Consider the following 17959-nt stretch of genomic DNA (forward strand, 5'->3'; position numbering starts at 1 on the left):
TATGTGTCTACACATGTAAAATTAATTATCATTTATTTAGTTTCTAATGAAATTCTCACAAAGTCTAGTCTTACATTTATAAAAACTAAAGGAATTGGCAATAAATGCTATGAAGTGATGAGTTTCACATTTTTGTCAATAGTTTATGGTTTTAGCACTTCAAGTTTTCCTCTCTTCCATTGAATAATTAAGATAACATTCTGATTTACTTTTTTGCTATAACGCCATGTGGCTTTCACTGGAATTTCTACTTGGTCAATTTTCTGGAAATGAATGAATTCTTAGAAGAGTGGCACAGATTGAAAAAAGCAGCACCAGTGTTTTAAACAAGTTTGATTTTTTAAAAATCCATAGTTGTGTAGCTCTTTTTACATTTAAAGAAGGAAAAACTGACAGTACCATGGCACCAAAAAAAAAGGATTATTTCTGAAATTAACTATAAAAAACTGCACATAAGTGAAGACAAATATAAAATCTTCACATTGATTTTCCTCATGGGAATCAATAAACTTAACAATCTTTGCAAAGACTAGTGTTAGAAAAATATTCTTAGTATGTAAAAAGCGGTATAAGTCCCAGTCACAGGAAACTTCTGAGCCAAAAATTTTGTCATGTGTTGACATGGCAGAACGTATAACAAGTGGTTTCCAGGTCCTAAACAACTTCTTACTTATGAAAACAAGTTATCAATATGATTCTTTTAAATATAGTTTATGAAGAACGTGATGCATAGTCATTTGGTAATAATACCACCAACATAGATGGTGAGTCATAGTGTAGAATCTAAATTATCATACTGTGACAAATTAGTGATAGACGATGGATTGAAGAAAGATAAAGGAAAAAAAAGCCGTAACTATAAAAAGAAAATTAATAGAATACAGCATACAAGTCTATATTAGAAATGAGAAAAGGAAACTCTTTCACCTTTCTTCCCAAAAAGTAAGAGATTTCTTGGCATATCACTGAATATGGTGTCCCAATTAAATATTACTCATATATGAAGGAGATTTAAAAGGAGCTTAGTGAAAGAAATCAACAACATAGTAGAGAAGAACTAATATTTTAATTTAGCTTACCAATGATTTTTGCATGTGTTACAAAATTTAAAAATCATTTCTATGGACTCAGAAAAGTGTTCTAAAATGTTATATGATAATGCCCATAAAATATTTTCTGTAAATATCTAACTATAGTGGCTTCTGTTTTCCATATTTAAGGTATACCTGAATAAACCTTATTTTACTTTAACCTTTGTCTCTACTTTTATTTAACCTCAAAAATGTACATATTGTAAACCCACTTCAAGAAAGAATATCCTGTTGAAATAAATCAATGCATTTGTAAAGTTAGATTCAGTAAAAGATCAAAAAATCACTTTCCAAACAAATATTTACAGGCTTTCATTGAGTCTATTTTACCAAACTAAAAAAAATTATTACAAAAGTGTTTCATAGCTTTCATAATTATCAAGATTTTAATTGTCAATACTTAAAAGTGGACTTCTAGCACTAGCAAATTTGATAAGCTAAAAATTTTTCTGAGTCACTATTACATTTTAAATGGAACAGACAATTTCAGCAATGAAATAGGGAGTATATCACTGCTTCGATTGCAGACTACACAAAAGACCATAATTATACAATTTGGTTGTCATTAGTCATGCAGATTTTAGATTTAGAGCTTCCTGTTTTGACAATTCCAATCCTAGAATACTAGAAATGTCTTAAGTCAAAGTAAAAGTTAAAGTACCAAAATGCAAATTCCTTCTTTCTTTAATGGGAAAATAATCAGTCATTTCAATGTTTGATAATAATAATTTTTAAAAACCTTTATCAGTCATTTTTTCCCCTAAATGGTCATTCAGTGGCTCTATGTAGACACAATTAAAAATTTACTTAGTATGTACATATATTATTATATCCTATATCCATGTTGAATATCAAGTCATGAAATTTTACTGTTGAATCAATCTATCACCTTCTTCTGAAATAAAATGACAGATTGATCTTTGAGATCAATTGATAAAGTGAAAGTCAGATAACTATGCCTTAAAATGTTAGGTAAACACAGTCATTTTTCAATTTTAAGACATATGCATAATTTCACTACCATAATTCTTCATACATTCAAGTTACTACAGAAAAATACAACAAATACAAGCAAAACAAACAAATTAATTAAAATGTCCTGTTCTATTAAAGAGAAGAGAATCTAAAACAGGTTGTGACATGAAATATAATTTTTCTGGTACAGATGTTCATCCACTTATTAGGTTAGTACACAAATCATCTGACGGCTGCCAATGTTTAATTTTCATCTATACTAACTAATTTTATAAGTTGCTATTTGCTTTTATATGATTATTTGTTTCCCTAGAGAACCTCATCACCAAAAAACAGAAATTTCTAAATCTTCAGTGAATCTTGGAAACATATTTCTCTAATTCATTCAAATGATGTAAAGATGGCTTCCTTTTTAAAAGTTAGTCTGTTAAATGTTGTTTGCATTATTAGTGTGCTATTATACTGGTGCACTTTAATGCCAGGTATTACTTCGTGTGTAAGAAAATATACAGACAATATTATTTAAATATATAAACATCATTAAATACATTCAAATGGAGGAAAGTAGAAGGCATTTTTACCTCTAAACCAAGTTTGACATAATTTTTCTTTTAAAAAAATCATAGATATCAAAACTGCAATATTTAATTTACTGATATATTTTTATAAAATAGTATATAAACACAGCATTAGAAATATGAATCCTAGAAAATCTTTATTTTGCATGGTATAGGATTCCTTCAGCTATTACCACAGAAAAGTAAATATATTTTCATTTGAAATATGCAAATATGCTAAGTAACTGCCTGTAAATATTCATATTCACATTTTTGTCCAAATTTTAAATTATTTTTAAATTATGACAATTAAAATAAAGCATGTAAACATAATGTGCTGGAACACCAAACAGGAATTAGTAGCATACACAGAAAAAAAACTTAAATGTTGTTTAAATAGCAAAGTTAATAGAATTTCAATTAAAGTTTGACTCAGCTACTTACATTTTACACTTGACATAAGCACATCTCTTAACCCACCTTACTAAGGTCTATTTTATCTCATGAGCTATTTTGTACTCTCTGAAGAAGTGAATAGTTTAATTTAAAGCCAAAACTCTCCAATAAATTCAGTATGCTGATAGTATTTTTACCACATATGCATTTTTTCTTAAATTAATATCTTTCATCATGACAAAGAATAACAACAATGGAGTATAATTGTTTATCATATTAATCTTCTCCTTGTTCAAAATCTAATTATACAGAAATAAGTATCAGTAGTAATCTCTCTATTTACCTGAAAAAAGTTTTATTTCTGCAAGTACCTTGGCAAACAGATTTCCTGTTACTTTCCTGCATATCTAAACAACATATACAGAAGTATAAAAGAAGCTATGTATTATACTAGTGAAGTGAATTCTTTTTCTCAGAAAGTTGCCTTACATTACATAAAACATACAGGTGATTATATATATATATATATATATGCAGGTTATTGGCTGAGACTGACATGTTTTATTTTTTAAGAGAAATCTTTCTAAAGAAAACACTAGTCCACAAAGTAAGATAGTACCAACAATTAGACATGTTAATGGTCAAATTCTGGGGGAAGAAATAAAAACACAGAACCAAGCAAAGAGCTTACTCACATTCCTTTCAGGCGTTGCCACATTTTTTCAGTGTGTTCTCCTATAAGGTACTTGAAAGTGGTGTTTTCCAATTCTTCAATTTCGGTAGCAGTAGAACCCATGATGAGTCTCCTAGGGCAATACAGTTACAGTCAGTTTTAGCAGCTAGAACAAGCATTCCTCAGTCCACTGCAAATTTGTTATACATACAGTAGTATTTCGTATCTATCAAAACGTTGCAGATTTACAAAGCTGAGGACAGCCTCTGCCAGAATTGCTATGGACTCTGACAGGCATATCCACTGCAACCATATCACCCCCCTCAAGCAGACCGCAGTATAAACAGATCTTCTGACCTCACAGAAACATCCGCACATGTGAGCCTGCTACTGTACTACTGACCAACTGAGCGCTCCAGCTCTCGTCCAAAGCAGCTCATTCCCTACTGTGCTGTGCACTGAAGCACATCAGAATTCCTACAGTTCACCAGATCTATTATGCACAAGAGAAACGTGAATGACTTTAGCGCACCAGAAGAAGCTGAATTCCTCTCTACCAACCGAAGGAGAGCAGGATGTAATAAGAAAACAGATGGCAGGAACCAGCAGCACCACCCTAAGAAAAACGTGTCTGTTTTAAATGCCAAGAGATTTTTTTTGTTGTTTTTTTTTGTTTGTTTTTTTTTGGTCTTAATTGATCTAGAACCAATGAAACCAATAGTTAAAATAATATATCATGCTCTAACCAAAAAATGCAACAAATAGTAATGACAATGAGAAAATAACATATAGAGCTATACGGACGACAGAGCTCCACAGGTTGTTATTAAAAGAATATGCACATCAATGATGCTGTAATCATGCTTATTCACCTTCTCCTAGCAACTCCACACAGTAGGTAACTGCCCGTTTAACCAGCAGAAAATACAGCAGAAGCACACAGCCTGCTCCGTGAATCCTTTGGGGATTAAAAAATAAATAAAATGAAACTAGTGCATATGCTTGTATGCACATGTTGAAGAAAAGAGAGAGAGAGAGAGAGAGAGAGAGAGAGAGAAGGTGAGGGAGAGGGGGAGAGGAGGAGAGGGAGAGCGGGAGAGCGGGGGAGAGGGGGAGAGGGAGAGAGTGTGTGTGTGGAGAAAGAGAGAAGGGAGAGAGGAAGAGAAACTGATGCTGTGCTGCTTGTGCATTTTGGAAGAAAAATGAGAGAAAGTGGACATAAACGGAATCAGAACTGAGTGATCTGCCAAGCTCCAAACACATGGTGAGCTTTCTTTAAAACAAGCACGGACCTTGAGTATGAGCTCCATAACAGCTATTTCTATCTATCTACAAGCTGCTAAGAAAAATATATTTAAAAGCAATATTTCTTCTTGTTTGTTTGGAAACCCAGATGTAGTTTTATTCCTCTCTGCAAGAAAACTTGTCTGTTAACTTGAGGTTTAAGGTAGAGATACTCATAGATAGGAGATAAATAACAATATCTAATCGTTATTCAGTGTTTACTATGTGTCAGACACTGTTCCCAGTACTTAATAGTATTACTTTTTTAATTCTTACGAAAAGTACACAAAGTAATAGTCCCATTTAACAGTTGAGGAAACTGAGAAACAGACACATTCCCCAGATTTAAAGCCAGTCCTTTTAGATAGGCACTATCAGATAACTGGGGAGTAGTGTTTAAGTATAAAATTACTATGCCTATCTAGTAGTAAAAGTCATCATATGTGTGTATATATATACACACATATATATATACATACATACATATGTGTATATATACACATATATATGTATATATATACATATATATGGCATCTTTGCAAAATTTTGTACAAAATGTCTTCTGATTTACAAATTAGAAGAGGTTAGCTTTACCGTGCTACCTACAGAAGGGTCCACAGCATTTTGTTCTGGGTTCCTGTTGCAACTTAAAGGGAAACTTTCACAATGTCCAAAGCCCTTGAGGTCCTGCAAATAAAGGAGCAGGATATCCTCAACTCGTAGCAGAAACCCTCTTAGGTGGCACCAACCTTGACTTCCAAAAGGAACAGTCATCTACAAAAGTGATGGCATTACCTGTAAACCAGAAGAGAACCTGGGAGAATCTTCTGCTGGCAGCTCATGCCACTGTAAACCCAGCGGATGTCAGTATCACATGTTCCGGGAAGACTGGCCGCGAGCTGTGCTGAGGTTTGCTGCTGCCTCTTCACTCCTGGAACCTCCTCTAACCAGGTCCAGGCAGCGGTCTGGGAGCCACGACCTCCGGTCGTTACTGAACCAGGTCTGACCACCGGCCTCTCCCAGAGGCGGCCTGTTAACCCACCGGCTACCACTCTGTGTGACACAGACTCTCCTCTGTGCTGCATGGCATCGCCACCGCCACAACAACAAGGGAGCTCACCCTATGTGTGATGTGGTGGACGCGGGCTGGGGAAGTTCTGCGCATGTGCAGTACCATCTCCTGTGAGCACCTGAGGGAGGTCACACCTGATCTCTATTTGCACAGAGATGCGGAAGAGACTGAAAAGAAATAGGCCGCTGCTGAGATGGCTGTGATCAGGGGGAATTTCAAGGTCAACGGACTCTTCCAGCTTCAAATTTACTGCTACTCAACCCAAGCTCACAGACCGGTCTGAAGCACAGGTGCGTCTGTGCCTATTCAGCAGTTTCCTACCGAAAAGGGAGAGCTCAGCTGCCCCTGCTCAGGCCGCTGAATGGGAAGGAACAGCCACCGACCGGTCCTAAGCTGTTCTTCCACAAACTCTTAAAGAGAACATGGAAATAAGGCTGACAGAAAATAAACAATTTCTAAAAAAAAGGGGATGGGGGGCCTTAAATCAAGTAGAGCTTCAGTATTCCCTTCTCCGACAAGCTATTTCCTGAACTTGGTCTGAATTTAATGTCTTTAGCTAGGAGACAGTTTTACATAATCATAACCTTATTCCGAATGAGCTTTTACCAGAGTGGTCAGAAAATTACTTAGTCTTTGCTCTGAAAGTATCAATTTTACCTTACTGTGACTTCATTTATAATCCTAGCCACACTCCTTTAATAAACTTTTACCTGATTTTTCTTTAATGAAATAGTCAACAAACATCTGAATTCTGCTCCCAAAGATGAATCACAGTGAAAAATCTCCATTAAAAACAAGTACTCCACCATTGTTATTTTATGAGCCAAGATACCAAAGTCCTTGAGACTATAACCCCTTTCAGGCCACAAATAATTTTCTAATTATGCCATGAAATTTCAAACCTTTACATTGGCCAGATTACCAATCATATTGGAATGTAAAGAATGAGGACTGTTCTATTTTGGTATGTGTTAGTGAATCGTATCTTACCATTAAAACTGACTTGTCCTTTGATTTTTCCATGTCAATTCTATCATATATTGATATTTAAGAACCTCAAGTATATTGATTACACACTTAATACACAAAAATGCTTAATCATTGCATGAAATATTTTATAAAATAAAATGTGAACAATAAGCTACATAAAACAGCTTATTATTTAAATTCTTTATCAAGATAGTCTTTGACCTTAGGGAATATTAAAAAGTTATTTCTGTTGATGTAGAAGATCCAAAACATTTTTTTAACTTTTTAAAATTTATTTTAAGTGTTTTTTTCCAGGACCCATCAGCTCCAAGTCAAGTAGTTGTTTCAATCTAGTTGTGGAGGGCGCAGCTCACAGTGGCCCATGTGGGGATCAAACCAGCTTCCTTTTGGTTAAAAGCACCACGTTCTAACCAACTGAGCTAACCAGCTGCCCCAAAGATCCAAAACATTTTTATTTTCTACTTTATAACTAATGTCTGCAAGAGGTATTAATAGAATAAAAATAAAATAAATCACATTGAAGAGAACTGAATAGAACTCAGGGAATGGAGTACAACTTTTTTTCTAATTAATATGTTGAGAAATTTTTCAGATGTTACATTCACAAAAATTAAACTAAACCAAAAATGTTTGACATGAGGAAGAGAAATGAAGCAAGAAAGGATTCTAAGTGAACGAGTATGACTTGTAGTTAAAAAAAAAAAAACACTATGTATGTGGATAAATTTCAAGAATGATGTTAAGAAAATCAATTCCAGGATGAATTTTGACAGTATAATTATATTTTTAACCATTGGGAACTATAGTATATATAGTTATTAAGAGTTGATAGAAGTAAATAGGAATAATAAACACTGAATAATGGTAATCTCTGGAAAGGAGAGAAGGGGATGCTATTGAGATGAAATCCATAAAGTTCTTCAATTGTTTTGGAAGTGTTTTATTTCTTAAGCAGGGTGTAAATATACAAGTTTACAGATAATATTTTACACTTTTTAGTATTTAAGAAATATTTGATTTATAAATTGTTTTAAATCTCTAGAGGGAAAAAAACATCCGAACAAAAAAGCCTTGGTTAGATTGTAAACCAAACTAAAATATGGAATGATTTAAGTAATTGATGACATATAAGAAAAATAAACTCTAGATGCTCTCAATAATTGGGACATTTTTCCATTGAGCAGACTGGTTTAGAAATACAGAAGTAAGTTTCCTAGATATCTACCCAAGAGAAATAAAAAATATAAGTCCACGCAAAGCCCTGCACATAAATGTTCATAGCAAAGTTATTCGTAATAGCCAAACAGTGGAAACAACTCAAATATCCATCAACTGATCAATGACTAACAAAATGTGATATTTCAAAACAACTGAATACTATCTGCCAGTTAAAAAGAACGAAATATTGCTAGAAGGGCGGGGGGGTGGGGATAAGGGGAAGGTGAGAGGTTTTGGGAACGTACAGAGGGATAGTGGATGGGGGGAGGGGGGTTCACACAGTGTGAGGGATATAAATGATAAACGTCTAAGTTTTACTTTGTCTTGTGCACCTGAAACTAATTTAAAAAATAAATAAATAAATAAAAATTAAAAAAAAAAAAGAACGAAATATTGATGCATGCTACAACAACATGTATAAATCTTAAAATCATTTTTCTAAGTGAAAGTAGCCAGAAAAGGCAAATCTATAGTCAGAAAGTAGATTGATTATCTGGAAAGTGGTTATCTGGAGATAGGGGTGGGAAATGTGATTAACTGTAAATGGGCATGGAGGGATCTTACTGGGGTGATAAAAATATTCTAAAGCTAGATTATGATACAGATTACACTAAAAATCTTGGAACTGTATAATTAAAAGGGATTGATTTTATGGTATGCAAATTATATCTCAGTAAAGTTATCTAAAAAGCAAGAAAAAAAGAATCATATGTATTTCTTTGTCAATGGGTCCCAAACATGCAGTATGTTCTACATCAATAATATTTCTTTATAATATTATCAAATGTGTTTTGTCGGTTTTCAGTTTTTAGAGTTCAACCTATAAGCAAAATACGAATGATTTTATTATAGTTACGGAATCAAGTATAAATCACCTGAACCTTAATAAAAGTGATGGTACAGCTGTCAGATATTGGGAGAAAAACAGGAGGATGGGAAGTGAAGTTTATGATTACTGATAGTCTCAATTTGTATTGTGGAGATTTCAATGATGCTATCTGAAGTTGATCAATCAAGATATAGAAATTTAACTGTAAACTTCTTATATAAATGTCAGTGTAATATGTTATAATTCTTACTAATGAGATCCAAAAATAATGATACAACTTTAAAATTAGGATGTAGGGAAGATGTTGAAGAACATTTCATTGGTTGATGTGAGCTTTTGTCTATTAGCTTTTATCTGTTCCTGTATGTGAGGTGATTTCTGTGCTGTGATCAGGGTTGAGTAAATTCCCTCTTTGGTCTCATTCTCCCAAGCAGGGGATATATGAGATGATATTGCTTTCTTGGTACTCATTCTCCCGAGCAGGGTAGAGATGGGATGAGGTTGCTTTTCTGTCCATGTTGTGAGGTGATGGTTAGCTTAGGGTTAAAGAAATTCTTGATCAGAGGTTGAGAGAATTCCCTCTTTGTTCTGTCTGTTTCGCCCACATCAGCAGATGAAGTGAAGAAGTAGCTAAGTTATATCGGGACGACATGACAGGCACGTTGCCAGGCTTTGGACGACCTTGGGCTGATGGTCCCAAGCAAGAACAGGAGATATTGTTTATCTGGATGAATTGGCCCTTCGGCCGGATGGGCAACATTCATATCAGTAAATGCCAGACCCTCCTGGAACTGGCCATTCTTGGAGGGGGAGGCAGAATAAAGATCCTGCCTCTAAGGTACATCTGAGAAAATATATAAGACAGACCACAGTTGGCAGCATTGTTAATTATTATTTCATCATTTGGTCATTTGTCATTGGTGATTTTTCACCTTTCTAACATTTTGAAGACTTGCAGCAGCATGCATCTTACAACATCAGGGGACATCCTGACTTTCAGCCATGAACCTGGTGAGGGCTGGCAGGTTCCCGGCCTCTCCAGTATTGTTCCTCACAGTTAGCCTTCTTGAGAACTTGTTAGCATCTAGAAAACTTGTATGCAGCTTGCAGCTTACAACATCAGAAGGCGTCTTAACTTCTAACGACAACAACAGCAACATTCTTCAGATTGTTAACACCTTGAAAACTTATATACAACTTACAGCTGATAACAGTCAGAAGACACCTTGACTTCTAACAACAATGACAACAGCAGCAGCATTCTTGAGAACTAGCAAGCAGCGGTGTGGGAGATGCCTGAGTTTCTCTCAGCTACAGACCTGACAAGGTTTTGATTTATGACTCTTCCTGTGTTGTTCTCCCCCGGTTTGGTGAGCTTTTGGCATCTACTATAATAATTACTCTCCTATAAAGCTTATTACTGCTTTGAATACTCCTTACTGATGTTATTTGTGTATTTAGCCAAGTGATTTTTGATCAACAGTCAACATGTTTTAGGGTCTCTTAAACTTATGTGTACTCTTTTGACATGACATTGGTATCTATGTATATAGCTTAGTGTTAACCACCTTTACTTTCTGTCATTAGCACATTCTATTAATTGCCTTTGTCTTTTGCTATTGCATATTGCTAAATAAATTGATTAGATATTGCTAAATAAATAATCAATTAGCCCCATTCTAGCGTGTGTTCCTCCTCCTCCCCCCCACCCCCGCACCTCCCCCCCACCACTCATCATTACATAATTGGCGCAGGGAGCAGGGTGGCCTTCTTTTTTCAGAAGTCCTGGGGGCCCGGGGTCTCCTCCCACATCCTGAGATGGGAGGATACCCACTTCGTGCTGTTAGCGAAGGAATGGGCTCGTGGGACGGACCTCTACAAAAATTGAGATGCTTTTTGCATCGTGCCGAACCATAACCCATGAGAGAAAATAACCACTAAAAATGAGATTATGATATAGAAGCTTATAAAATTGTATCGTTCTTTATCCTTTGAAAATTTTACATGAACATTTTTCCATTCCCTTAACTTTTCTTCAGAATTCATCTAACTGCTTCATAGTATACCATCATTTAGTTGTACCATGATTTAACCCACCCCTAATTATTTTTTCCAATTTTCTATTATAACTAATTTTCCATGAGTATTTTTGCACATCAGTGTTTGTCTACATCTCCATTTCTTAACAACAAATTTGTATAGAAAAAATAATGTCTCTTGTGTTATAAATCTCTATAAGTTCCTTAACACTTGCTCTCAATAAATAAATAAAAAAAATGTTTATTTATTCCCCCATCTGCAATATATGAATGTTCCAATCTCAAGGAACACTAATAGTGGATATTACATATTTTTCTTTCAAATTATTTACCAATGTGATAAGCAAAAAAATGTATCTTTTACTTAAATTTATTATTAATGAGATTTTCTATATTAATTTTCTTTTTTTGGCTCTTGTTACACTTTAATAAATTACTTGCTCCAATTTTTGTTTACTTTTTTCTTAGAGGGTTTACAATATTTATATATGTCCTTTAGGTATATATATATATTAACCTTTGGCCTAGCTTGAATGATGCAAATATTTTTGTGGTTTATCCTTTGTAATTTACTTTTCATTACATTTTTTGGTGTCATTTAGAACTAATTTTTTTATGTAGTCAAAACCATCCATCTCTTCTCTGTGGTTCTGCTATTGCTCTTTTGCCTTTGCAGCTTTTCTTCATAGCAATATCTCATACTTAGTGACTTCAATTTTATTCTAATTGATATACAGTTTCATTTTCTTTATTTTAATGCTCTAGTTTATAAAGAATTTATCTGTTTATATGATAAGCACAAATATAGCTCTTTTTTTCCAAAGTCCAGATTTCACCCATAGTATAGAACCATTTATTGAAATTTTTCTTCTGAACTCATTGATTTGTATTGTGGTCTTTATCAAACAATATATTTTTATATATACTGGTATTTGTCCCCAGAGCATGTGTGCTATTTTATTACTCCATCTGTCTCTTGTGGAAGTCCCACAGTTTTACTAATAAAATTTTGATGCATTTTAAATTACATTTTAAATAGATATTATTTTCAAATGCTTTTTCCCAGCATACATTATCTGTCACTCTCATATCAATATTTCGATTATTGTACCCATTTTGCAGATAAGTAAACTGAATTCAGAGAGATTAAGCCCTCTGGCTAGTACATGACAGAGTCAGGATTTAAACCTAGATGTGTGTAATTCCTAAGCCTCTATTCTTAAATTCTGTTTCATTTTAACTAAATGGAAACTCTAGTCTTCATCTTATTTAAGGCAATCTAGTTCAAAAATGAGTTGAGGTTAGGAGAGAAGAAAGAACATGAAATCTTTTTTTATTTTTATTATTATCATTATTATTTTTTGCTTTCTTTGAGATGTGGAGTACAGCATAGGGAATAGAGTCAATGGAATTGTAACATGAAATCTTTTAACAAAGAGTCAAACAGACATTAATCAGAAACTTCAAGGTCAGATCTTTTTCATCTTGAAGATAAGGTCATCACAGATTCTGGTCAGTTCATGGTTTTCTTTAGTCTTCTGCTCAATGATCTTCTCCAGCCAATGGATGAACATCAGCTCCTTCCTCAAGCTCTCCTGGAAGGACAAGGCTTCCATTCGGGCCTTACCCAGGACCTCAGTGATCTCTTCATTTACCAGCTTATTTCTCATCTGCATGGGCCTTTATTGCCTGGTATCCCTAGCCTTCCTTTTCAATTCTTACCATGTAATCCTCAGCACACTTCTTCAGTGATTCTTCATTCAAATGGTAGCCTTAAATCACTTCCTTCTGTTTCTTAAACTGCTTGCAGAAGTCAGAGAGATTTTTCCATGGAGTTCAGGTCTGCAGTAAGTTGGTCTTTTTCTTTCAGAACCTTCCTGATTTTGGCTTTGGCAAGTTCCTTATGTTTCTGAGCCTCCTCCATTACCTGGTACATGATGCCCTCAAACCCATCCATGTCCTTCCTCATCTCCAGGTTCTTCACATGGAGCTCCTCACAACTGCTCTTCAGCAACAGGTTTGTGTCAATTTGGTGTCACTTCCACCACTGCCTCCAGGTTTTTCCGGCTGTACTGCTGCTATATTCTAATCATTGATTTTGGTAGAAAAGAAGGTTGACTGACAGCAAAGAAGACAGTTAAGAGTCCTGCCTTTATAGGGATTATATTCTAGTGAGTGAAACAGGCAATAAACACAGTGAAAACTACTTAGGAGAAAGAATAAGCAATGTGACAGATTCAGTTTCCAAACTTTGGAGAACACAGATATTCCATCCAAGATGTTCTTCTTGCAATGTCATATTGACACTTCTCCATCAAGAAGCAAGGCTTACATTCACCTTCCTCCCATGAACCTGGGTAAACCTTTTTAACTTCCCCAACCAATATAATACAGCAGAAGTGGCATTGCCTGGCTTCCCAAGGCAAGGTCTTAAATGGTGATATGGCTTCTGCCTGTCTCTCTTTCTCTCTCAGGACATTTGCCTTTGGAGATTTGAACCACCGGTTAAGAATTCTTGCTAACTTGAACCACCATGCTGGACAGACCCTACAGAGAAATAGAAAAGTGACTGGAAAGCACCAGCTATTCCTGTGCCCAGCTTTTTGAGTCTTCCCAGACCAGGTACCAAATATGTGAATGAAGGCTGAGATGAAAACACCTATCAAACAATTTGTCAGCTATGTCCAAGAAGTCATTTCCTCCCTCCAAATACATCTCCCCACATGTAAGATAATCCCTAAAAGTATGTTGAGAGAAAGCTTTTTATGGTAGTATTACTTAAAAATATTGAAATGCAAACAACTCTCTGAGAAGTAAGACATTGAACTAAAGTCCCACAAATCATTTCTCAAAATAAGCCAGAGAGTTAGAAGAGGGCATGAGGACTGTGGTAGATGAAGAGGGAGATGAGGGATTCAAAAAAGGGAGGTTGTTTTGCAAGGGAGTAATCTCTCTCACTTTAAAATCTTGCCAAGGTATTAAATTGGCCACACTGATATATAACAAATGCTTCTTTAAAAAGAAATGGTGTCTGAGTTTACCAAAGTCTCTTTAAAAAATTTACAAAATACTTTTTTAGTTTAAGTAAGGCCATATTCTTCATATTCAAAAATAATGAAATGTGATTTTGACTTGCACAATTTTACATCGTTTCACATATACACAGATTTTGTCGAAATATAAGATTCTTCATCCACTTAGTTTCTATAAATACAATGAATACACCTGTATATTTATTTATGTTGTTTTTAATTCACATCGACAAAAGATAGATGCATATATACTTGCAGTACTGCATGTTAATATATATACACAGTACCTACACCCTCATAAGCTCCATAAACAACTGAATATTCATTACTTAATTGTATGTCTATGCTTATTTTATGCAACAAAACCCAACTGCCTTTACCATTACCTAAAACCCCAAATATAACTGCAGCAATTATCTAAATGAAAAAAAGAAAGGACGGAAGGAAAGAAGGATGGTTGATTGACTATAATATCAGAAATCAAAAAAAAAAATAAGATGTATCTATATCTAAGTGGATAAATACAGTTCTAAAAATACACAGCAACTTCTAGACCTACGAAAAGCTGTTGCTAACCTCACATGATTTAAATGGACTAATTAGATTTATAAAGACTTTCATAAGAAATTTACATGGTAGTAGAGTAGATTGAGCCCTAGATTTGAATTCACAGTAATTGAGTTCAGCTTCTCTCTCTACTTTTTGTTGGTGATCTAAACACTTAGGCTTTATTCATTCCAATTCTTCATCTATAAATAAGAAGCCAAAAAAGCTCAAGATAAGCCTAGATATATTCCCAGCCTCACCACTTACCAAATCAGTGACCTTGGGGAAACTATATTTCCAGTTTCCTCAGCCACAAAGCATCACTCACTAATCATAGAACTTACTTCACTGTGTTGCCATGAAGTTTCAGAGACATAATGCATATAGTTTAGCCACCGTGGTCCTTGGTTAGAGAAAAGATTGGATAAATGGGAGCTATCATAATACCAAAGGGATGTAAGAAAAGCCTGCACGCCAAACTTAGACTGTTCTTGTGAGGCTCAACTTCTAATAATGTTTATGAAAAACTATTACAAATCTAAATTACTTTTAAAACCATTCCAGGCTGACCATTAGGTGTATATCTGTTCATGTTTAATTAATTTAATGGATAATAGAGTATTGATGAAATGAGCACAGAAGAAAAATTTAAAGTTATTTTGTTACTTAGTCATAAATATTTACAAACAAATCTGTTTCTGACTTCATTAGCTTCACATGTCACAAAAAGAAATATTAATTAAATTTAAAAATCCCAAATTAACTATTGTAAATGAAGTTTTATGTGACTAGAGCAGGAAATGTCTGGCATAAGACTGCCTGGCTATTAAAGTGCATTTTCCAACTAATAAGCCTATCACTTCCAAGTCCAAGACATCAAAATTAAAATCAATTTGAGAGTTTTTTGTTGGGAATTTAGAAATATTTACTGAAAATAATTAACCTAGTTTAATAATTTTATGCGATTATAAAATGTATTGCTTTTATTAGGTTATTTTAAAATAATATAAGCAGGTATTGCGTTTTCAAATTGGTTTATCATTTTATAATATCTAAAACTATGTACTTCCAAGAAAAATATGTAAAATATGTTAACATATATTCTGTGAGTTTTTTAAAACTATGCTCAATTTAACAAAAAATAGATGCATTTTGACTCTTTATTTTACAGATGAATCTACGTATGTGCTTTAAGGCCAAATTTATTTTTAACACTAGAAAAAATGCCAGATTTTTTGAACTGTTACCACATAGGTATACCAAGTAAATCTGGGGTTAAAAAAAAAAAAAAAAAGCACTAGAAATGTATGAAAATATCTAACATTCTGCATGAATTGAACTTTTTGTAAGGTCAACGTAAATGCTACATATACTATGTAATATGTTAGCCATTCATTCTCTCAACCAGAATCATATTAGTATCTGCTTCCATATATTTACTTTTCAATAAATGTTTACTGAGGACCATGCTAGTTAGTTACTGGATGAAACTAATTTATAGTCCAAATAATAACCTTGACATAACTTTGGAATTAGGAAAGAAAAACTAAATTTAGTTTAAGTGTATTTATTGTATGCCAATTTTTTTTTCAAATTTTGTAATTCGTTCCCTTACGATGACCTCATTAAAATACTGTTAAAATAGGAGGTGTCTCAAAATCATTAAAACACTATTAAAATAGGAGGTATCTCAAAAATCTGAAAATGGAAAAAACTTATGACCCAGCAATTAAGCAATTACACTCCTAGGTATCTATCTGGAGAAATCCAAAACTCTAATTCAAAAAAATTTATGCACCCCTATGTTTATTGCAGCACTATACACAATAGCCAAGACATGGAAACAACCGAAATGCCCATCAGCTGATAACTGGATTAAGAAACTGTGGTACATTTATATAATGGAGTATTACCCAGCCATAAAGAAGAATGAAATCTTACCATTTGCAACAATATGGGTGGACCTAGAGAACATTATGTTAAGTGATTTAAGTCAGACAGAGAAAGACAAATACCATATGATCTCACTTATGTGTGGAATCTAAAGAAAAGAATAAATGAATGAACTAATCAGAAATAGTCTCAGAATCATAGAGGAAAAACTGAGGGCTGCTAGATCAGGGCAGGGGTTGGTGATAAGGGAGAAGGTGAGGGGATTAGAAAACAGTAACCACAAGATGGCCACGGGGTTTTGAAAATTAATTTGGGGAATGTAATCAATAATGTAAAGATTTTGTAGGGTATCCGATGGACACTTGTCTCATTAGGGAGACCACCTCAGGGATGATGTAGATGCCTGATCACTGAACTGTACACCTGAAGCTGAAGCTGAATGATAATGAATGTCAACTACAATTATATATATATGTGTGTGGGTGGGGTGTGTGGGTGTATGTATATATATGTGTGTATATATATATAACATATATATGTATGTGTGTATATATGCATATATATGACATATATATATATATATATATATATATATATATATATATGGTTACAAGAAGCAGAGCACAGCATTAGAAATAGAGACATTGGAAATGTAATGGCTGTGTGTGATGTCAGAGGGGTAGTAGATGGGTGGAGGGGGGTTGTCACTGTGTGAGTGATATAAATGATAAATGTCGAACTATTTCATTGTTTTGTGCTCCTGAAACGAATAAAAAATACTGTTAAAATAATATGCACATTGTTACTATCTATTAACTAGAATATTCAATTTGCCAGAGTTTCATTTTGCTCAAACAGAATGAATTAAATCACATATAATATCTGATATATTCCAAGTGTTGAGTCTTGATAAATTATTTTATTAGTTGTATTTTTTAATATTTAAAATTTTTATTAATCTCATTTTATTCTTTTTAGCATAGTCTATTATTCTATTAGGCAATAAAATAACAATAACTACTTTGGGAATACACATCTCTTGGTTCCATGGCATATCTTTAGAATTTCCACACCATGGATTTACGTCAATGGATGATAAATCGTTGGTTCTTGAAGATGTCCAACTAGTGTATAAAAGCCAATTGTCAAGATAATAACTTGGATGTTTCTCAATTTTCACATTTGTTTTGAATTCTCTGCCAAAGTCATATATTTATCTTGTAGAGGGAAATCATGTTAATGAAAATAAGCATGTCTCCAGATTCAAAAGCCAAAACTTGCAGGGCACTGATAACAGAAATCATAGGGTGAGTACATTTGTAAGAGTTATCATTAGTGTGCATTGCTTCCATATCTCTTTTTTC

General features: G+C 34.0%; 1 protein-coding gene across 6 annotated transcripts in view; it reads right to left on the minus strand.

Moving 5' to 3' along the window:
• Positions 1–17959, minus strand: part of PDE1A (phosphodiesterase 1A) — a 403166-nt gene that overhangs the window by 310709 nt on the left and 74498 nt on the right. Inside the window, exons 1-2 of one of the 6 annotated variants that reach the window (XM_074338931.2) lie at positions 4565–4749; positions 3715–3825 (exon numbers count right to left, since the gene is read on the minus strand). In XM_074338931.2, coding sequence (XP_074195032.2) covers positions 3715–3815 — 101 coding nt within the window. In that variant the 5' untranslated portion in view covers positions 3816–3825; positions 4565–4749. Of the gene's footprint in view, positions 1–3714; positions 3826–3903; positions 4025–4049; positions 4332–4564; positions 4750–17959 lie in introns of those variants that run through there. The other 5 variants (XM_074338941.2, XM_074338921.2, XM_074338949.2 and 2 more) reach the window with 5 other exon arrangements.

The sequence above is a fragment of the Rhinolophus sinicus genome, chromosome 17, assembly GCF_057876585.1.
Source record: "Rhinolophus sinicus isolate RSI-liver-muscle chromosome 17, RSI-T2T, whole genome shotgun sequence".
NCBI classification, from domain to species: Eukaryota; Metazoa; Chordata; class Mammalia; order Chiroptera; family Rhinolophidae; genus Rhinolophus; species Rhinolophus sinicus.